This window comes from Thunnus albacares, chromosome 13 (assembly GCF_914725855.1).
Source record: "Thunnus albacares chromosome 13, fThuAlb1.1, whole genome shotgun sequence".
NCBI classification, from domain to species: Eukaryota; Metazoa; Chordata; class Actinopteri; order Scombriformes; family Scombridae; genus Thunnus; species Thunnus albacares.
In genome coordinates, this window is record NC_058118.1 from 8,984,947 (window position 1) to 9,007,438 (window position 22,492).

Here is a 22,492-nt window from a genome sequence, read left to right on the forward strand (position 1 = left end):
GAAGAATGATGAGTGTGGGGTGGATGCATAAGCTTCATTGTTTAGAACAGGCAGACATCTCCCCCTAGTGTTCCCACAACGTGAGTGCATTTCTTCTGTTAGTCTTAATATAACACAAAGGAACAAAAATATCACTCACCTGCCAGCATTGCACACAGATTCTCCTCTTTGATATGCAACTGCAAAGGCATGTAGAAAAACATTAAAACTTGATGAGCTGTCAAAAAGCGGAAATGCTAAAGGCAGAGAGAAACCATGAAAGGCAGGTAAATATTCCAAGCTAAAATCTAAAGTCAAGTCTATGCTCTCTTCAATACATGCTTCCATTCAGAGGACAAAAAGTCTGACTGTATGGTTTAATGGGCATGAAAACAACACAAATAATTGCCTGTGCTTTTACAGCTCTCGGCATAAATTCACAAATGAATCAGAAACACTGTTTGAGACATTTTCTCCTCCATCATTGGTTAAACATCAAATACAATTCTCTGTATAATGCATTCCATATTTTTCCTTCTTTAATCTAATGAACCTAACCTAGTGAGCAGGTGGGCTCGGCACACTATCTGCCTACAGATGTTTATGCATAAAGCTGATGTTGCTTTATTACAATCAGCAAAATCCGTAGTTTGGTTCAACATGCTTGTACTGCATTTATGTACAATAACAATATACTGAAGAGGAAGCATCAACTGCTACTTTAGTTCTTATTTTAGAGAAAGAACTATCTAATCACTTTTAAGGTTAGTTGACATTGTTGATGTTTTACCTCAATTAATTTCTCTTCATCTTGTTTTTGTTTGCTGTATTCTATGTCAAGATTACGTTTTTAAAATCAAATTTTTCATATTCTTTTTGCATTGTAGCGCTCTTTCAGTTGTGCAGTACGTATAATGATAAAAATGATAATTAACCTGCCAAATACATAGCTACTCAATACAAGTTATCACAAACATTAGCAGATCTATCATACAGTACATACCTGTAGGTGTGAAGGTGAATGACGGGACTGTAGGAACACACAAAGGAGGAAAAACAAAGCAAGATGAGCAAACTGAAATAATTTCAATATACTTTTGTATTATTGTAGCTATGAGCTTAGTTATGCACGCTATGAGGTTTTCTCATATCTATGCATCTATCCTCTGCTGTGTGCACACAGTATTGATAGACATCTCTTCATATAAAAAAAAAACTGATGTGTACAAACATTTAAATAACCACATGTCAACTGCCTTACTGCAGCCTCTTTCTTTGACACAAGTGTCCAGGTGCAGGTTAATGGGGGTGACAGGCAAGCCGGGGGAGAGGGAAAAATAACAGTAATATTGTAGCAGACATGGTAATGGCAGGTTGACAAGCCTGTGCCTCCAAGAACTGTGTTGTGTTGAGGAAATGAGTGACTAAAGGTCATCGTTTGAATGTCTGCATAGTCGCGAATGAAAAGTGTCTAATTTGTTTCTGAAGTCTTTGTGTCAAAGGGAGATTAGACCGGAGTATTTTTCACCCTTTGATGTGATCTGCTTATCAGCGTCTGAAAATATTCCTTAATATCACTGAGATGAAGACTGCTGTTTAGTCTGGTGGCAACGTGTCATGGATTGATCACTTCTACAATCATAACGACCTTCAAATGTTCCCACAAAAGTAAATTGACAACCTGTTTTACAGACGTACACCTGGCCCACACGGTTGTAAATTAGCATCTTGAACATACACATATCTATCCATCTACCCTTATAAAATATACACATAACAGAGAGACACACACCCTTGCGGATGCCAGTATATGTGCTGCTGAGGCCACTTCTCTTCTTGCGGTGACGGTAGAGCCACACACTGAAAATCATGAGGACCAACCAGCAGGTGGCGCCAATGCCAGCAATAAATGCCGGCTGCCTCACTACATCTGAGATCTGAGACAACGTGTCTTTTTCCTCACTGATATCCATCATCTGGCCTGCAGAGTCTGATCAGTAAAAGAAGAAAGCAAGAGGTCAGACATTACAGCAAAACAACAGCAGTGATGTCAAGAAAGTATAATTCATGTGTTCAAAAATGTTGATAAGGCAGCAAAGAATCATGCATAAAAATCAGAAAAAAATCATGCATTGTTAAAAAGACAACCTGGACAGCTAAAGGTAATCACAACATGAGCTTCAGATTGTTCATTCAAGTTTCCCATAAATAGCAGTATAAGAAACATTATGAGAATGAATGAGATTAGAAGTTTTCACCCTGAGGTATTGTCACTGTTTATTGGCCGAGTTTTGTGGCAGCTTACTAATCAAACTCTCCTTTTTAGGGAGGACTCTCACCTAATTGAAAGAAAGTGACATCACTCTTGACCCCAGGTCCAGCACCGTTGCTAGCCGCAACCTCTACACTGTAGCGAATTCCTGGTGCCAGACTGGGAATGAGCACAGAGAAGGTGGAGCCATCAACCGATTGGTTCACATGATACCGACTCTCATTACCCAGGCACCAGATCTGTCAAGAGAGGGTGAGGAGGAGACAAGATGACAGTGATTGCCTGAGGGACATATCTGACAACACAAGAGGCATCATCAGCCTCACAAAGATACAATTTACATTTTAACTGGAATACATGTGATGCAGAGCATGGGTACAGTAGAGGGCAGGAGCCTTCTTCTCTTACTTTGTACTCTTGAATGACTCCAGCCTCTTCCGGTCCTGGAGGTGGTTTCCAAGTAACGAGGATGGCAGTCCCATTGGCATCACTCTTTGTCACTGTAACACCCTGGGGTGCTCTACTAGGGGCTGAAGCAATGGAACATACAGTTTACCATGGAGACATATTAAGTCTCATGTGATGCTGTATGCATCCCATGTATGGTCTGTATCTCTGACAGCACTGCACACTAAATAAAGCAATACCTGCTGTTTGTAATGTCATCTAGATATATAGTCAATAAAAGATGTTATTCAATTCCTCTCTGCTATTAACAGATACATTTAATACTGTAGAAGGAAAGTTCTCAGACAGTCACCTTCTTCCAATGTCCTGACCACCTTCACATCACTGTCAGCTCCCTGGAATTCATCAAAGAAGGGGCGCACTTTGAACTCGTAGATAGATCCCCTCTTGAGCTGACCGATAACCACCCCGTCCTCCTGTGGGGTGTGTACCTCCAGGACACTCCACTGCCCCTCAGGCTGGCCATGATCAGCAGACGCCCTGTACAACACCTTGTAACCCTGGATGTATGGAGACTGCTGCTCGACCTAATGGAATTGCAGAGTAAAACATACAGTATAAATGTCAGCGTGCTCCCTTTTGTTCATGAGCAACTGAACGTCTGGTTTGAATCAAATGTGTGAATGTAAGATAGTCTTTATCGCATGTGAGTTAAAACAACACACACCTAAGAACGATGTTCACTCTTGTTTTGTGTGAGAGTGAACATCCTGCAGGAATGATCTGTTAAAATTCAGTTAATTCCCTTTGCCTTGAGGGTGACACAGAATAACATTTCCCCATATCTGTGAATTCTCACTGTAAACTGTGATATGAGGTCATTAATAGTTTCCCCTCAGCATGTTTCTAGTTAAAATCAAACCAGGAGAGGACTAAGCAGTTTCCATTTAAACCACGCAATTATGACAATGGATGCCTTAAAAAATTCCAGCTAGGGCATCCACACACACACATGCATGCACGCACACACACCCAGAAAAATGCTGTAAATAAATTCTTATGTGTTTGGAACAAAGTGCAATTTATCATCCCAGAGACAAATTCACTTCTCTGTGCAGTGGATTTATTCTCTGCTAATAAATGTTTAAAGAGAAAACTCCAAGTATTTCAGCATAAAGTAAATATTTTCAAGTGTCTTCACACTAGACAGTTTAGTGTAGATGATTATTGCACATTTGACATTTTTCCCATATTTAAACTCACTTCACATCAACTCACATAGAGTACATATAACGTAAAATTGTGAACAGTGTGTGCAGGACGGTCAAAATTACTGTATGTGTTCGCCTTACCATCCACTGCACCCTGACAGCAGAAGACGACAGGACAGTTGGTGTGTGCAGGTGGATCACCACATCTCCCAGCTCCCTCTGGATGTGACGATGATCCACTCCCTGCATGGTGGAAGTGCTCTCTGTTGGTACCAAAGGTACAAAATGAGTTAAAGAGCAACAGTTACTTATTAATTTGAACTAAAATAGACATGCAGATTCTGTTCAGATTAACTGTTAAAAATGAGGTTAATCTAAAAAAAAAAAAAAAAAGGATGAAAAACCCACACTGACCCTGTGTTCTGACAGCATCAGAGATTGGGCTGGGGTCACTGAGGCCATAAGCATTCACTGCTCTGACCATAAAGAGGTAGACAGTTGCAGGCTTCAGGTTCCTCAGGACAAAGATCTGTGTTTTCACATGCTCAGCTAGGGTCACCCATCTGCTGCCCAGCGTATAACTGCAGGGAGAGGTGAAGCAATGATAACACATAGATACAAGGCAAATTTCAAATCAAGCTTGATAATATATGTTGTTTAAACATGCTGGATATTACACACTGTATGTCTAACCTGAATGCCTCGATTAGATAAGATGTAGGTGTTGCTCCTGCATTGGGGTTGGATTTCCATGACAGAGTGACAGAGGTACGGGAGATGTCAGTCACTTCAGGTTTAGATGGAGCACTGGGCACCAGGTTAGGGTCTGTAGGATGACTTGACTGCACAACAACTCCAAATTCTGCCACAGAGATACCAATAAATTAAAAAGCGAATTACACAAGCTACACAGTGTATTAGCAACCTTTATTTATTTGTCTGAATTTGAGTAACCTACCTTCGACTTGTAAGTATGACGTCCAGGAAGCCTCTCCATTCGGACTAGAAGCTATACAAGAGTAGAAGCCTGTATCTCCCAGCTAAGGGGGAGATGATATATAGTGGAAGACATTAGTGGGTTGGCTTGGCTCAGTGCTGTCAGTACTAACTGCTGTATTACTTCATCCCATACCTTGGTGTAGCGAATCTCCAGTGATCCTGTGTCTGCTATGGACATACGGGAGTCCACTGGAGACACCACCGCACCATCCTTCTTCCAGTGGACTGTAGGAGGTGGAGTGCCAGCAGTTTGGCAACCCAACACCACAGTGCTGTCCACGGGAACAGTCTGATTGATTGGGCCCTGTCTAATCACAGGAGGAGGGTGGTCTGACCCAGCTACTAAGAAAAAAAAGGAAGTAGAAAAGTGAAAGAATAATAATGAAATGTCTAACATCACTGAAAAATGTTCACAGCCAACACAAATTACTAATATTGAACATATGTTTTTAATTTTTTCCCCATGATAGGGGGGAGTTTTTGTGGTTATGTTTAGGCAACTTAAAACATTACGTTTAAGGGTTGGAAAAAAATGTCATTGGAAGTAAAATATGGGTAAAGCTAGGTTAAACAAAATGCATATTACATTCTTGTACTGGGGTTAAAACTATATTAATATTCAAAACAGTAAACAGTAGTTTATAGTATGGAACTGGAAATTTGGAATTGATGTTCACAGAAGAAGTTATGAAGATAGACAAAAATAAAAGTAAGAAAGATGAAAGTAGAAAATGAAAAACGAGCAAATGAAATACTGCCAAAAACTGCAAGACAGATAAGATGTGAAAGATATTGAGAGGAAAATTGGTAAAGAGAGAGAACAATAGGTTTAGGTGGCTGTGCAGGCAGCGGAGGAAAAAGAAATCAACTTTTCCCCTCCAGCGGAGAGCAACTAATCGTTCATTCGGCAGTAGGTACTGCTGGAGCCGACTCCAATCAGAACGGCAAAAGCCCAACTAATAACAATCCAACTTAGATAACGGAGCTCTCTCTTACATTTTAAAACCCTGTGGATGGGGGCAGGGGTTCTAAATAAATAAATAAAAAGAATAGCAAAAAAAAGATGATGGAAGCGCGCCTTGAAAACTGCCGGAGGTAATGCGGACCAGTTATTTCCATTAAAATGCACCACTCCAAATGGGGATGAGAGAAGTGTGGTGGGATGGAGAGACTTTGGGGGAGGGGAGAGTAGAGACAAACAGGTAGAGGCGAGAGCGGAGTGCTATAGACCACTGAAAAAAATACATAAAACATGACCCCATCTTTTTTTTCCCATTACCTATAACAGATTTCTCACTGTGGAGTGGATGCCTCTCATTTCCCTACTAAGGTGGCTGCATTACCAATATGAGCAGCGGATTATACATTATAACTAACAGGGCTGCACTGAACAACTCAATGTGTACATGCAGTAACTGTCTAAGCCTGAAGCAATTATCTTCATTAATTTAATATATGTACAGAGAAGCACAGTTACACAGTTACAAAGACACATGTATTCATGATCAGACAGGTCATTTAATTGGGAGCCTGTAGACTTTGCTGGTGGTGTGTAATTAATGGTGTAAGCCTCCTAGCACATTTAAATTGCTTTTTTAATCAATTATTGAAGTTATCCCATCACCTAGGACTTGGATGACAGTTCCTCAAACCACTTTCTATATAAACATACCTAGAAACAATATGATAATCCTGCAGTCTTAATTTATAAATATCTGCAGTAGACTAGATTGTGTTATATTAATGGAAACTAGAGTAACAATAGATAATAATTATGATATTTCCCTTTGAGCTTTTTATTTAGATTATATACATTTGCCATATAGTAAATAGTATTTTTAGAGGTAAGAGAGATGAGACCAAACACTCTTTACACAAAATCACCATGGAAACAGAGGGTTTTGAGCCCATCATGTGAGCAACATCCCCTGAAATCTCTCCCCTGACAGTTAGTAACCAAGGCCAACTACCACACCCATAAGGGAGGTAGCTCTCACCAGTGTGCAACCAAGGCCAACTCATAGCCTAATATATCTGCTCAACAACGAAAAACTGCAGCAGCAAAGTAGTCCGTTTAGCCAAAAGACAAAAGACTGAAGCTGGAAAGGTGGCTGATAAAAGCACCCCCATCTGCCCTCTATCACTCCCTCTCTTTACTCACTGTCTGTAACCTCCAGCAGTGCTTTGGTAATAACACTGCCGGCAATGTTGAGAGCCTGGCAGCTGTAGAAGCCGCCATCAGAGCGCTGAACATCAGTAATGGTCAAACTGCCCATCTGGGAGACAGACAGACGGCTGAAGGGCTGTGGTGGCTGGTAAGAGAACAGGAGACTCTGTAGGGGACACAGAGATCACAGAGTTTGAAACCCCTTCATTAGCGTTATTTGTACTGAGTGGTGATTTAGTGTGATGACAGACTGAGGGTCAATCTCACCTCACTGCCCTCCCTCTGCCAGAAGATAGCGGGCTGTGGGTTACCGGTGGCCTCACATTGGAAGGTGACCGTCCTTCCCACTGACACCACCTGGTTCCTGGGGCGTACAGCAAATGCTGGAGGCACTGTAGAGGAAGAAGGGTCCTAATTACTAAGGCAGCCTGATACATTTCCTTAATTCCCAGTTTAGGAACATCAGTCAGTATGCATAACAAGCTCAGAATAAAAGATATGTAGCAAGAAATGGTCATTCTTTACCTTTTGTAATGAAAAAAAAAACAGCATATTTTTATTCATTTACCCACATATAACATGAATTACATACTGTATTGGTGGATGGAAGTACAGTGCAGCTAGGACAATGACAGGGGCTCATGATTTCCTGTTACTGTCTGATGGTGGATGAGGGGCGGATGACAACTTACCAGTGTTGACTATAAGGGAAAAGACACAAAAAAGAGCAGTATAATGAGTGATGAAGGCACATACTGGCATATGCATTTGAGATGATGCACTAAAAAGTATTGACACATGCTTGAATGAGTGAGCACAATGGAATCGGTATAAAACAACTACAACAACAACAACAACAACAATTTCATATACGCTCATACATTTGTAAGTATAGTTTGGAAAGGATATGCAGGAAAGGAAATTGTGCTTTTGGAATTAAAAGTGAAACATTTCTCCAGTATTCAAACCAAGGTCAAAGGACAAGGCAAGCTGTTTAGACCCTATTAGACTCAGCAGATTTGTTGACTCTGAGGCGTGAAAAATGAAGGGCTGGTTTAAATTACAGAGCCAGCCAGCCTTGAGGCCTATTTGGACAAAGCTACAATCCCCTAATGGACAAAATAAACCTACAAGGAGCGAGGAAGGAGCACTGTGTCTGGATAGAGGGTAGGAGAGGAAGCTGCTGGTGCTATGCAGGGACCTCTGCTCAGCTAAATGTATTACACAAACAAAGACACAATTTTAAAATGGGAACTACTGTATATCTTGACATCTGTAAACTAGATTTATAGTGAAATGAATGGCTAGCTAACCAGCTGGTTTTGGAACTGCAGCAAGAGTATGACTGCAGTTATTGCTCAACATTTTTGTGTTCAAAGTTTTTTAAAAAGTACAGCACATGATTTTGCACATAGTTGGCACTCTCTCTGAGGAGACATGTTTCATGTATAGTCAAATGTATTTCATTTATTTGAATTCAGCAGTTTCTCCAAGTTAATGTCTGAAAGTATATCAATCATTTTAATGAGTTCACTGCTAAATAGTCATTTCATTTCATACTTGGAACCTGGGCAAACCTTATAATGAATAAGCTTGCTGCAAGGCCTGCTACATCTGTTCCAAATGGCAACTGTTTAATATCAACCAAATGTTTAAGGTCAGTAAAAATGATTTTGTTGCTATGACTGTATATACATATACATATATATACATATATATATCCTCCAATAAGACAACCTCTACTCATCTGCCAGTTATTCCTGCCCTTCTCCATTCACTGCCCAAATTAGCTATGGCCCCCCTTGATGGTCATTTTCTCAGGTTTTTGGAGGGAGAGGAAGACAATGTAATTGGAACCATGTCATTTCCCAGCATGAGACCAGCCCTGGCTTATCTTTAATTAAGTCCTACTGTCCTCACAGTCTGTGGCACTGCCATGTGTGTTTATGTGTATATATGGGTCTGTAGGTGCAGCTATGAGAGGTGTCTTACCGCTCATTTCTTGCGACTGATTTAAGAACTAAAGGATGTCATTGTGGCAGGACAACTCCGACCAAATGAATCCATTTTCTGCGGTCACGCAAACATTAACTGCATGCTCTTCTCAGTTTATACAGTACATTATTATGAAAAGTACTGTAAACAAACTGCAGCACAGTCCTACACTGCTTGTTTTAGAACCGAGGACTGCTGTAGACATTATATGACCTCCAGCCAGGAAGTGAAAAAGAACACACAAAAACCCCAGAGATAATTCTGCCTGTACTGTCTTGAGAGCAACAGCAGCCTATGGCACAATAACAAAAACTAGGTCTGGATAAAGGCAGTGTAAAAGTCACTGCCTGCTAATTTGTGACACTACGAGACAGGATTAGTTATCCTGTTAGGCAAGGAAAAGCTGTCTTGCAAATACTTCTCATCCGTGAAAAGGAAATCTGAGGCTTTGAAAATAGTGTGTGAACTGAGAAGGTGGTGCTATGGTTAGAGGACGGGTTGAACTGACCGTGCACAGTGAGCGTGGCGGATGCTTCAGACTTCCCAACCATGTTCTCCACCACACACGTATAGGAGCCCTCATCTGAAGAGGTCACTTGGCGAACAATCAAGGTATGGTCTTCTAGGATTTCAAATCTGAAGGCAAGATGGACACACACAATCAAGAGATGAAAGGAAAAGTTGAAACACCAGGTTTGCATGGTACATTTTTGTGTATAGAAGGCCTTTGTGCATTACCTGCCCTTAGGCAGGTCAGAATCATCTTTCCTCCAGCGGACAGTGGGAACAGGGTCTCCTTGAACCGCACAGTGGAACTCCACGCTCTCATCTGCCAACACCACCACACTGCTGGGCCGCTTCACAAAGGTTGGGCGCTCTAGAGAGCAGCACAACAGAAAGCAGCACAAATATCAATGTATTCACTGACATCAGGTTTGTGAGTGCCATCCATTGTATATATCTAGTAACAAGTCTTATCTACATTTCTTTTTTTGTTATCCTTAATCGCTGAATTGTCGGATTGAAAGAAAAAAATATTGAAATAGCTTTAAACTTATCAATCTCTTTGTATAGTTACTGTGGTTTATCTAAAGGTTCTTGTTGGACTGGATGTATCACACCTTCACTTCCATACCATATCAAGTTTAATACTGGATTGTTGTCTTTTGATTAACGTGTTTTGTGTGTGTGCATACTGTATTTTCACAGTAGCATGCATTGATGCAAGGAAATTGTGCAAGGAGTTATGGCAAGATAATATTCATTCTAAATTTTACTTCAAGAAACAGAAAATGTTAGTACAGTCAGCCAATTATCATAGAACTTGGAAAAATTAAAAATTCTAGAGAGTCATTTAGTCATTTATTATGCACAACCTGTATATTTTGACCTGTTTCTGTATTCAGCAGGATTATTCTCACAGCCTTGAATAGCTTTATGAGGCAGTACTCCCAACACCAACCAAGGTCATCTAACTGTGTGATACTGATAAGAGCTCTATTCTGATGGGAAATGTTAGGAAAATAAGTGGGGGATGGAGAATTGAGGCTGGAATCAGTAGTTTAGGGTGGGGGCTGTCGGAGGTAGCATGGGGAGCTCTTGTACTGAAGGGTTTGGAGGATTGTAGCTTTGGATGTAGCAGCAGTAAATGTTCAGCACAGTTTGAAGGGAAACCTCTCCAAAGCTGGCAAATTGGATGGTAGTGCTGCATAATCAACGTAATTAATGGGTTATTATACCCCAGTGACAAAGACCTCACACAGTGGACTAGAAAACTAAACCACCGTGAACTGAGAGGGTACTTGGACTAAGTTAAGCACTGCAACAATGGAAAATGCAATCACGAAGCCCCAAATTTTACCTAGCACAGTGAGTTCAGCGATCTCGCTCTCCCTTTCTCCGACCATGTTAGTTCCAACACAGATGTATTTCCCTGCATCACTCTTCCGGGTGTTGGTGATCATCAGCTTGCCACTGCGAATCTAAAAGAAAGCACAAAATATATTTGCACAGCTGTATTTGCCCAAGACCTTATCATCCTTGTGTGTACTGTGTTTGTGAGTAGCTGAGTGACATTCATAATGCATGTAATATTCTGGCCAAAATATGTACATTTTGTCATAAAATGTGCCACAGCTAAATTTCATTTACATTTGTACAGCTTTCTCTGAAGACGTGTTTTATGCATAATGCACACACTGTGTACTCACATCTTTGGCTATCTTCCATTTGAAAATATACATGTATGTGCACTTGATGTCAAAACAGCAAGTAGTGTCGTGTATTCTTGTGTGCATCTGTATGCATCTCTTATCTGAGGACAAGAATCTGTACTGCCTTTCAAGCTTCACAGAAGGTCACCCATTATGAAATTACATAATTCATATCTGGTGCTACATTAGCACAGAACCCTGGGAACAAAGATATACTGCCTCTTTGTAGAGACCTTCCTCAGATGTTCTGTCAGCCTACTTTGCCTTTCTCAAACTTTTTACCTTCACTGTACTCATATTTGCGCACAGACACACACACACACACACACATGCACTCTCTCACACACACAACAAAGAGGCGGAAGGTATACTGCATGCACTCCATGCTGTTTTCATTCTTTTCATATCCTATCCACCATATGCCCCCACAGACTATGGTAGCTGTCTTTATGGTACTTTGAAAACTGTTCAGATAGTCTGTAGCTACCCAGTGTTATAGGTGATACCACAGCAGCAGTGAGCAGGCGTGATACTATAACAGGGATGTGAAGATGTCAAAACAAACACAAGGTCATTCCCTGTACCCAGACATCTGAAACCTTCTCCCAGGCATCAACTTCAATTAAACTTTCAGCCTTGTTATTATGATTTAAAATTGCTTTTTTCCTACTCACACAAGGCAATGGAACTGATCTATTCATGTATTCACACACAGCCTGTTATACCTCAGCCCGGCTATTTCTTAACAGAGGTCAGAGATCAAGGCTGACTACAGTGCTGTGTCCATGAGGCAGGCAAGGGATTCAGCGTCATGCTAGACAGCACCTGGCTTGGTGGGCACTCTCCACTCACCAGCTTACAGATGGAATACATCATTAAATTGCTGCTGCAGGGATGAAACCAACTGCCTTTCATTCATTAGTCAGGCTCCTCCAGGCTAACCTTCCACCACAAAAAGCTCATACTGTACACCAAATAAATAACAACTATGGATGGCCTAACTATGGCTGACATTCCAAATCTGTTGCAAATGATGTGGTTTTAAGAGGAAGATTTGACAAACTGTGGTGTGACCTGTGGTTGTGTGTACTTTTATACACAATGCCAACCGCTAGTAATCACAAGGAGAAAGTGGCAGAATTTGGGAACTGGTACTGCAGATTCAAACTTTCCTGTCAGTATTCAATGGATTAGGTTTGGATGTTCAGACTCACATTAGCAATAAAAAGACTCATATAACCAATGCATAAATCTTCTATACAGTATATGACTAAAAGCACAACTGCATTATTGCATACAGTTACAGAGGTGGTTATATTGCCATGAATGAGCCATGAATGAAATCAGACATTGTTGGAAACCTATCAAGTCGGACAGGCTGCATGTTTTTGCAAACAGTAACTGTATTTTACAGTATTGGATTGGCCCAATAAAATATATATTAGGATATAATTGCATAAATTTACATTGCACAATTACACACTAAGTTGCAATAAAGATGGATTTTTTTTGGCCATCCTCCACAGGGGCTTAACATGTTCGTGCTTCAAAACAACATCCTTTTTAATATATTTACATTTTTGTGTAGCATATTGCACATGGAGGACAGGAGTAGCACAGTTATTAATAGAAGTGGCACATATAGGGAACGTTTGACATGTAGACTTACAGTAAACAACTTTTTTCCAATTGCTTGAATGTCAGTGTATAGCCCTATTATTTGCTCATAATCTTTCCCATATTGTAGTTTTCCATTCCATAAATAAGTAAGCACTAATATTTTCATCAAATCCAGAAGCATATTAAATTCAGGTGATTGAGGTTACCCTGGATAAAAAAGATTTGTGTCTTAGATTAATAGGACATCAGTGGGCACTTGTCCTGGTGGGTCTACGATGCAATAACTGTCTCTTGATGAACCAAAATCAAATTTTGTGGAAATGTAATGATGCCAGTAAAGTACTCCTCAAGGACTGCAAAGATGATCTTGCTCTAACCAATGCCACTGACTAATGCTATACTTGTGTTCTGCAACTTTTGCTGTTTGCTGTAAATACTGCTGCACTAGTAACTTTAGCAGCTGATTAAAGAGCAGACCAAGAACTTTTTTATTTCCTGGACTGACCGCTCCTCGCTTTTAGGAGCAATTCCATTGCAAAGAAATCCACATGTGGTTTGTCTATCCTCCATCTCGGACACTGAAACCTCAACTTTCATTTCTGTTCTGTTTCAATATGTTCTCTCTCTTCTTCACATAGCCTTAGACACACTAAAGGCACACATATTCTGAAGCTGCTTATAGTGTGAATTACATGTATTTTATGTTTAAAGGCATTTAAAATCCATAAATCACATTTTTTGTGTATTAGAACCTTCTAAAGAATTAACTCACCACTTTATCTACATATCAGTATCAATAAATTGAGGTCCAGGACACAAAAAAACACTTAAAAGGATGGGAAGTAGCCATGAATCAGTTGTGGTGGACTCCTTTGGTCTTTGTACAGTAAGTGATGTCTTTGAATGAACTCTCATGGCAAAGACATATTTCCATATAGGAAAGATGATTAGGGAGGACAAAGACAGGCACGCAGAAAGTACAAAGCAAAAAGCAGCCTTTGTATTTCCCTCAGAGGAGCCTCCGCCTGGCTCTGATCCATGCCTCTCCTTAAATCAGAGATAGCTGCTCTGTCCATCACAGCCCCCCAGAGAGACTCTACCTGTCACTCCACACTAACATGAGCTTTGAATCTGCTCTTGTGTGTCCCCAGGAGCATGCAGAGACATTCAAATAAACAAATCAACACACACAAATACACACACACACACACACACACACACACACACACACACACACACAATCATCTGAGATGCCGAAACCAGGTCCTGTCCTTCAGTTAAAGGGATAAGAACTCCTGCTCTTGCTGGCCAAAGCCATCAAGCCCTTCTGGGTCTGAAATCACTTAAGTGTATACAGAAACATGAAAAGAAAATCACTGCTGTGTACTGCATGCCACAAGACAACTTCATTAGATTACAGTAATACCGCACTATAGTTCATATAATGACTCTTACTACTGCCAGCTTGTTATTGTTTTCTGTTATTGTGTATTTTTGCCATCAGGCATATACAAAAAGCATAGTATGCAGTTTTTTTCTGATACACTGTTATGGTTAGTTTTTTTTCTGTCAAAAAACATCTCTTTAAATTCCTCCTAGCAAACTGAGTTCTGTTTAGAAACTCAGAGATTATATGGGTAAAAATAGTTATTTTTAGGAGCTCTTGTGACCACAAGAAAATTGTTTTTTGATCTGGACTTAACAGTCTTGCTCTTCTATATTTCCACATTATTGAGGTGAGAGTTAATTGGTTGTTCTAACAAGGACAACTGAATACCAAAGATTTACACCACAAATCTTGTACAACAAAATCCAAGAGTTGAGAAGGCACATGCTTAATTTAAGTCCAAGCTTCTTGTTTTGTATCATGTGGATGTACCAACTGGTAATAGGTGTTTTGTCTTACATGATGGTGAGAATGACAAAATTAATTTTTTTTGTGAACTATTCTTTAAAAGATAGGATGATCTATAATGTTTAAGGTTAAAACAGTATCTCTTACTGTGATGCGTTCATCTCTGTCATCTAAGTTGGAACCATCTTTCCTCCAGGAGATCGTGGGTTCAGGGTGCCCACGGGGTGGTTGGCACTCCAGCACTGCAGGCTCACCCACTGCAACCATAACGTCTACTGGGTTCTGTCTGAAGTCATCACGTAAAACTGGAAAACACACAAAAAAGCAGACCAGTGAATAGAGTGGAATTTAATGATGCTTGACCATGATTTGACAATGCTAAATCACAATATCTGCTCATATTGCGTTCAAGTGGGGTTGTGTTTATTGTATCAACAACAAGAGTCCATTTACTGACTGATGTGGTATTCACAGCTTTCATAAGTGGGAATTTTATAGCTCTGAGCTCAGACGTTGTGACAATGTGCATGCTAATGTTTTTTTCAAATGTCAGGGCACAGGCAAATTGCTTTTTAATTCTTTTTCTATTAATTTCTTCTGTTGTTTACTCTTTTCTTATTCTGAGCATGGCAATGAAATGCCATGCTCAGAATAAGCATGAATAAGCAGAATAAGCATGAACTGCATGAAATGACATGCAAACACAAAATCAGTCACCATTTTGTAAAGGGTACAAGGCCATGATCTGTTTCATTGTTCGTCACCTAGCAAGTGTTCTCAAGACTAATGCCACTTTAGCAGCAGGATATTGTCTACTTGACTTATCAAGTCGAAAATATGACCTTACAAGTTCTATTTGAAGGCAGCATAATAAAGTGTTATACAAGAGCTCTGTCTATCACAATTTTTAAAAGCAGTACACCAGATCATGCCCAAAATATATCATGATTTGTTAATATTCTATCTAGACAGCTAACTGTTTATCTGTGGTGAAATTTCCCAGGGAACCTCATGGGGTTACTTCCTTACTCAAACAGGGAATATAGTTTATTGAGACAAGCTGCTGAGAAAGCTGGTTGTCTTAATGGCAGACAGTAAGATGAGAAGATTCACTGCTACAGAGCAGATAGGTGAGCTCCAGACGGCTCCACTAGCATGCAGTGGAAAGCTACCACAGCAATTTATCATCTTTCCACAACGAGTAGCCTGTGCGCAGAAAATGAGCTTGTAGCCAGAAGCTGAACTGGAGACAGCTCAAACTCGCATCCACGCAGAGCCCAACCGTAAAGTGTGATTTCTGGTGGACACGGGCAGCTCCTTTCTGTCTATGTATTGCCTCAAGCTCTAAACAACAGCACAAAGAAGAGTACATTTCTGATTAAAGGCAGGAGATTATAAACACTTAAATGTGTCAAAAAATCAACCAGAATAATCTTAGACCTCTCAACTGTAGTATGGGACCATTATTCATTATTTGCAAGCGAGAAGCTGAGGATGGACATGAGGAATGTGGATTTGTAAAAGAGAAAGTGGTACATCATGAATGAAAACAAGTCTTTCCTTTCACATCACTGAGCAGATTCTTGCTCCTGATGAGGTGAACAACATGTGCTAATGTAGACGCCTGTGCATGAGTGACTGCTGTTAAGCATTCCCAGTCTTAAATTACAGGGGGGGCTTAGAACCTGAACAAGCCAAGGGAGCTGAGCCAACACAGAGAGCAGAACAGCAGAACTCAGTCGAGCTGGGTTGGGGTGAAAAGACAGGAAACAATGAGGAAAAGGCATAATCACTCCCAGATGGCGGCAACCCATTCACCCCTGGCTATGGATTTGTACATAACACTGGGCAAGCGGGCCTGAGACGCCTGATGAGCACTGTGGATATGGGAGAACAAATTGGGATGACCTTCTAATTGGAAGTATTTCGGCCCCTGCATCTCTTTGAGCTCCACTATGCTGTTCTGCCCCTCTGATCCTCCAAGCAGGGTTGCGACTGGCTGACTGCAGTTGACTGAGTGCTGATGGGAAACAGCTGTCTGACGACCCCCCCCACCTTCCCCTCCACCCCACCCCCACCTCCACGAACACCACCGTGTCACATGATAAAAGGCATTCCTCGTGGGACACAAAAACATGGTTGAGGTTACTTCAGACAGGAAGAAAGTGAGACCATCACAATTGTGTGTACAGTACAGTGTGCGTGTGTGTGTGTGTATGCTGATTGATTGACTGATACTATCTTATAATTCCAAAAGCAATCAGGTTACACATCTGTTTTTACTATCGTGTGAGGTCCTAATGTCTCCATAGGATTTGAAAGCCTGGACTATTTCCTCCGAACCCTTTGTTAAAGATTTATTTTTGGTGATAGCGTTGGGGTTAGTGTAAGAAATAAGGCGAGGAGAGATAAGGGTTAAAAGCAGAGGAAGCTTATGAAGGTTAGTGAAGAATGTTCTCATAAGTGTGCGTGTTTTTGTGTGTATGTGAACAAGGAAGAGTTGGCTCGTTTATGCATGTTATACTATTGTGCTGAGTAAGCACAGGGATAATCTGGAACATGTGTTTGTAAAACTGACTGTTTATATTCTCAGAAGGGAAAATGAATCTGCTTATTAAGTTATAATAAGAAATTATGCATGCCCAACTAAAAACCATACAAGCATACGCAAATGTAAGTACTCTGATTCTCAAAACAAGACCATCTTCAATTCCTCCCACTCTCTTGCCTTAGTGTCTCTTTTCTTGTCATTTATTATCTCCGCGCAATTCATAAACGCAGCTTATCTTGAAACATATCCTGACAATCTACTTCCCACAATAGGACGGATGTTGCTGACACTGCTGTATAGCCCTACATCCCTTAATTCAGAGGCGTTTGAAAAACCTGTCTCCATAGAGAAGAAGAATGAGGTAAAACTGATTCATGCATTTGCTGGATACATAAATGTTTAAATTTTGTTACGGGCTGATTGATCAAATGTGGAGATCCAGAGATGGCTGTCTGCATTTTAGGGATATTTGCAGAATTATACAGAGGGCAATCACCACAAATTAAACCCAGATTCTTACCTCTGCTATAAAAAATACAGACATTTTTTTTCTCTGCATGCTTTGATTGCAGAGTCATTAATATTTTTCCTGTATCTCCCAGTCAACTTCAAAAACTAAAACTACATTTGCTGTGTTTAACCTTATTTTCCCTTCTGCTCTTTCACACTTGCATTTGTATTTTAAGGCTTTCTTATTATCAAATTATACTTGTTTATTTCAGGAGTTGCATAAAGATGAATGTCATAGGTTTTTACAGAGTCAAAGCAATTCATAGAATGCAGGTTCTGGCTTCTAACAGCATAACCCACCTCTACAGCTCCTGAAGCCAACTCAGCTTGCCTGTTTAGCTGGAGCTTTACACCTCTCGCTGTCTTCTTTTCTCCCTCCATCTGATCCCTCCAGATGAGAATCTCATAGCCCACTTCAAAGCATCAGCCCTTGGCCTCACTACCCTGGATCTGACAGTGTCTGACTTGTTGTTAGTCCTCTGGAGCCTGAGCCAGAGCTTGAAAGGCCTACTGCAGCAGAGCTCCAATAATCCTCTCTGCAGAGTCCAACTGGACCAAAAAGGAACACAATCTAACCCCACAGACAGGGGCACACACAGTAACCTTATCACACTTCATCACCACATGAGACAGCCAGAGGCACCTTTTGTCACCACAGTCAAAACTAACCCTCCCTTGTTACTCCATTTTGTATTCAAAGTGCCTTTTTGCACACTGCAGATCGAAGGTTACGATATTGTAACACTAGTGCTATTAGCACAGGCGGAACCCTCCACTGGACTCCAAGGGTATTCACCCACTGAAATTTGCATAAATGTAGCCGGCCAATCAGGACACGCTTAATTGAATATGTGTGGAGCACACAGTGTATAAGGCAGCATGCGCTGTCCAGCATCCTACAACCTCTTCAGTGAGCGGTGTATCAGCCTCACTGATCCTGACCGGCTAAAGTTAGTTGCAGCCCACCTACTTCTTATAGCCTAGGCCGTCTCAGTGACGAAGTAGGGGGCCCAGCCGATCCAGGTAGTATATCACTGAACTGGGTGGGGCCATGGCCTAACCTGCAAGGGTTTAGTGTCATGCAACAGACCCTCTGCACACCCTGTTCCCTTGGTCATCATGGAGCACAAGAAAAATGCAGGTGTATCATGTCCAGAGGGGGGCCAGATGAAACATAGCTGAAACACACACTCACCTTTTTCATTGGGTCGATCCAGTGAACACAGACTGCAAAAAGGAGCCCAACATGTCCAAGAGATAGAACCGTATAAATGGACATGGCATAGACCAGGACACTGCCATGCATATGTCCTCGACACATCCCACTAAACAACGATTTGGTCTAAAACCAAACCTAAGACCTAAGCCCCCCTGTTCTCCAGTCCCAAGACATGAGTCAAGCACAACTCCCAGATATTCTACCTGTTGTTATGGCTAGGGGATGCTCTTCTTCCAGTTGATCGTGAACCCTAACTTAGTTAGACACAAAATCAACTGGGTTGTGAGGAACATAGCCCATTTTTTGCACCTGGCCATGACAATGAGGTCATCAGGGTAAAAGAAAACCCTCACACCTCGGTTGTGCAATGAAGCCCACTGCCAAACCCTCCATAAATGGGAGTTTGGCCCACAGGGGGTTGGTACAGAAAAGGGCCGAGATGGCGGGGAGGTCCATGAACACACCACCACGGACCATCCCGTAAGCGTTGCAGCTGCAGTATTCATGCTACTGTGTTCAATAATTCTCGTCTCTCATGTGGAGATCGATGAAGGAGAACACAGATAAGTCCTATATTTGAATTCCAACTAAAACATAGACACTTTGTGGTAAACAAGAAAGGACTACTGCCACCGGCAGAGGGTTTATGTACCTGACAACGGCCTATGAATTGAGGCGGAGCAATTCAATGTTACTGTCTGCAATGAGGAGAGTGGAGTATGGTGAGGATTTTTTTCCTGCTGAGCTACAGCGCCAGGAGGTGAGTTTAAATTATGTCTTTAATTAAGTCTTTTTCCATTAACCTTAGGTGTAGTAACGTAATAACATTAACTATGTAGGTCGTGCTTTTTAAGAGCCTGGAAAGGCTCAATTTGTGGCCTTGATGTTAAGCTAACACTTTTCCCCCTCTGTTATGCCCATGACCTTGTTCTGAGACGCATATTGGACAAATTTCATCAGTCATGCTTTTGATAAAAAGTATAAAATGTAAAAGTATAACAAATTGGTTTAGTTTTTGAATGTGACTGCAATATTTGTTTTTTTACTTCATGCACCACTGAAGTTTTTTGCTCGACACCCCTCACCCCCCAACCAAACACTAGTTTGCTAGCATTCACTAATCTTAGTAGCTGGCTAGCCAGCTACACAGTCGAGGCTACACTGGGCATGTAACATAAGCGGGCTGTTTGCGGAGCCGATGTGCTGCATAATATTTTCTTCTGGTGGCTACACCTAGAGGCGGACATACAACGTAGGCTTCTGTAACTTCACAGCCAAAACAAGATGTTGGACCTTGGTTTTGGGATTGTGTTTTCACTAAATGCCAACAGGCTGGTAAGATCCCAAGGTGGAAGCACCGTTTGATACAAAGTAGCTGCTATTTCAATCTCTGTTATCAAAGAAAGCAAGGGACGTAAAACAGGAGACATGAAATAATAATAGAAAATCTCACAACCAATCTGACAAAGTTAGAGCTCATTAATCCTGTATAGTTCAATTATTTAAAAATATAGACCAGTTATAGCACATTATAGCCGTGTATGGCTTGCATAAAAAATATAAATAGAAGACAGGTCTATGTTTAGGCTTGTACACTTGAACTCCGTGGCGCATACCCATGACTTATGTGCTTTTGTCACTGGTGTAGCCACTTTCATTGATTATAATGGAAGCGCATGGTTGCAGCATCCACTCCATGAGTGGTCCATTTATGTTACATGCCCAGTGAAGCCAGAGTTACTCTGGCTGGGGGATTCACATTCAAACAGCTAAGTCACTGCCCATGCTTTGCTCGCTCTTTGTATTTTATATTGACCACTAAGTAGGAAAATATATTTATAAATGATATTTTGATAATGGATTTTTTCCTGATAAATACTTATGGTAATGCGGAGCATGCTGCAGACTAGGGACACAACTCAAAACTTGATTCTGAGCAGACATTTTGCCTCGTCACACTTCCCCTTTCCCCCCTCTCTGCTGTGTGTGTTTGTGGTGTTAAGTTTGCATGAGAGCAGGGCTGAATTCCACACATACACTCACAGAGATCAGCAGAGCAGAGAGGCCACAAAGATAATGAGACTGACATTGGGTTATTGTAAACTCCAGTCGTAGATTAAAATTATTAATTTAAAATTACAACAAAATCCTCCAGTGGAGATAGTGCAAGGAATTTTTCAAAGACCTGTTAGACAAGCAGCAATGTCTTCAACTGCTCCTCCTCAGTCAATCGACAGATTGGAGGTTTTAGAGATTTACTTTACTCATTTTTGAGACTAATTTTTTGGCACTATTGAATTGGATTATATTGAGAGGTGTTTCTTGTATTTTGTCCACAGTTTATCATGTAATATAATTCAAAATCACAATCTACAGTCTCTAAAATGAACAGCAACACCACTTACAACAAAGCAAAACCAAAACTGAATATTTTAACCATCATAAAGGTTGTAATTCTTGCAGGGCAGTTGCATTATACTAAATAAGTTTTAACTAGTCCAAAGTATTTGAAAAGTATGTTTGAAAAGTAGATGTGGAATAGTCAGTTTATACTTTTGTTTATTTGTTTGTTTGTTGTTGTTGTTTTAATAATTGTATTCTTAACCACTTAATTGTTTCAATAAAAGTAAGTCCCATCTATAATCCATTATACTATCATGTGGAAATGTTAATTTTGTGCGCTCTCCTCCAATGGGCAAGGAAGAATAATACAGCATTATAAAGAGCGTCATGGACATCATCACAGGTGTTCAGGCCTTGTCTGTATTTATGAAGACTGGACACATTTCAAACCCAGGCTGAACTTCAAAACTGTTGTAAAAGAAGGTCATAAAATTGTGAGTAAGTTGTGATTTGTGTACGTTCCCAGAGCCTGGTAACATTAACAAATATTTTGCACATCTAAAGACTCATTTGAGGAACAGTGAAACAATTAAATGTCCATTTGCAGGTTGGTCTTTCAAGTCTTGTAAACTGTCAATTTTTAAAATTCATAGAAGTAACTACCATAAGTTTTCCATCCTGAATAGTTTAAGACCAGAGCTTTTTGTACACCATACACTTACAAATGCAGTAATAGAAGAGGATTCTGTTTCTGATACTGAGGTACCACCTTCATATGATTCTGTACCTGAGGCTGAACCTGCTATTGAAAATGGAGAGGCCATTAAACATCAGTTGGCATCTTTATTTCTCTGCATGCAAATTTTTTTTACATGTTTCAAGTTTAGCAGTACAAGAAGTAATTGATGAGTTATTTGATATGGGAGAATTTGCTTATCGAAATATTAGGAAAATTACAGAGACAGTTTTGGAGGAAAATAACTGCAGCTGATGCCTTTGTTGTAACATCATTGTAACATCAAATGTCTTTCAAGGGAGGGGCCTTTGGGCACAGAGCATAAAAGGCAGTCATTTTATATAAAGAACTTTCCAGTTATTTAACCGGTTGAGTATGTGCTAAATGCACAAGAAAAAAAAACATTCATTTGTT

At 40.6% G+C, this 22,492-nt stretch overlaps 1 protein-coding gene across 4 annotated transcripts in view; it reads right to left on the reverse strand.

Annotated features, from left to right (window-relative positions):
* The window catches only part of LOC122995008 (roundabout homolog 1-like), a 107,510-nt gene that overhangs the window by 5,361 nt on the left and 79,657 nt on the right, over positions 1-22,492 (reverse strand). For 3 of the 4 annotated variants that reach the window (XM_044369906.1, XM_044369907.1, XM_044369909.1), the window contains 18 exons: positions 14,867-15,024; positions 10,893-11,013; positions 9,770-9,908; positions 9,540-9,667; positions 7,729-7,737; positions 7,304-7,428; positions 7,031-7,202; positions 5,003-5,211; positions 4,829-4,910; positions 4,564-4,732; positions 4,285-4,451; positions 4,012-4,133; positions 3,012-3,246; positions 2,660-2,781; positions 2,319-2,490; positions 1,772-1,969; positions 983-1,009; positions 140-179 (listed from right to left, as the gene is read on the reverse strand). In XM_044369906.1, coding sequence (XP_044225841.1) covers positions 140-179; positions 983-1,009; positions 1,772-1,969; positions 2,319-2,490; positions 2,660-2,781; positions 3,012-3,246; positions 4,012-4,133; positions 4,285-4,451; positions 4,564-4,732; positions 4,829-4,910; positions 5,003-5,211; positions 7,031-7,202; positions 7,304-7,428; positions 7,729-7,737; positions 9,540-9,667; positions 9,770-9,908; positions 10,893-11,013; positions 14,867-15,024 — 2,395 coding nt within the window. The remainder of the gene's footprint in view (positions 1-139; positions 180-982; positions 1,010-1,771; positions 1,970-2,318; positions 2,491-2,659; positions 2,782-3,011; positions 3,247-4,011; positions 4,134-4,284; positions 4,452-4,563; positions 4,733-4,828; positions 4,911-5,002; positions 5,212-7,030; positions 7,203-7,303; positions 7,429-7,728; positions 7,738-9,539; positions 9,668-9,769; positions 9,909-10,892; positions 11,014-14,866; positions 15,025-22,492) is intronic. The other variant, XM_044369908.1, reaches the window with a different exon arrangement.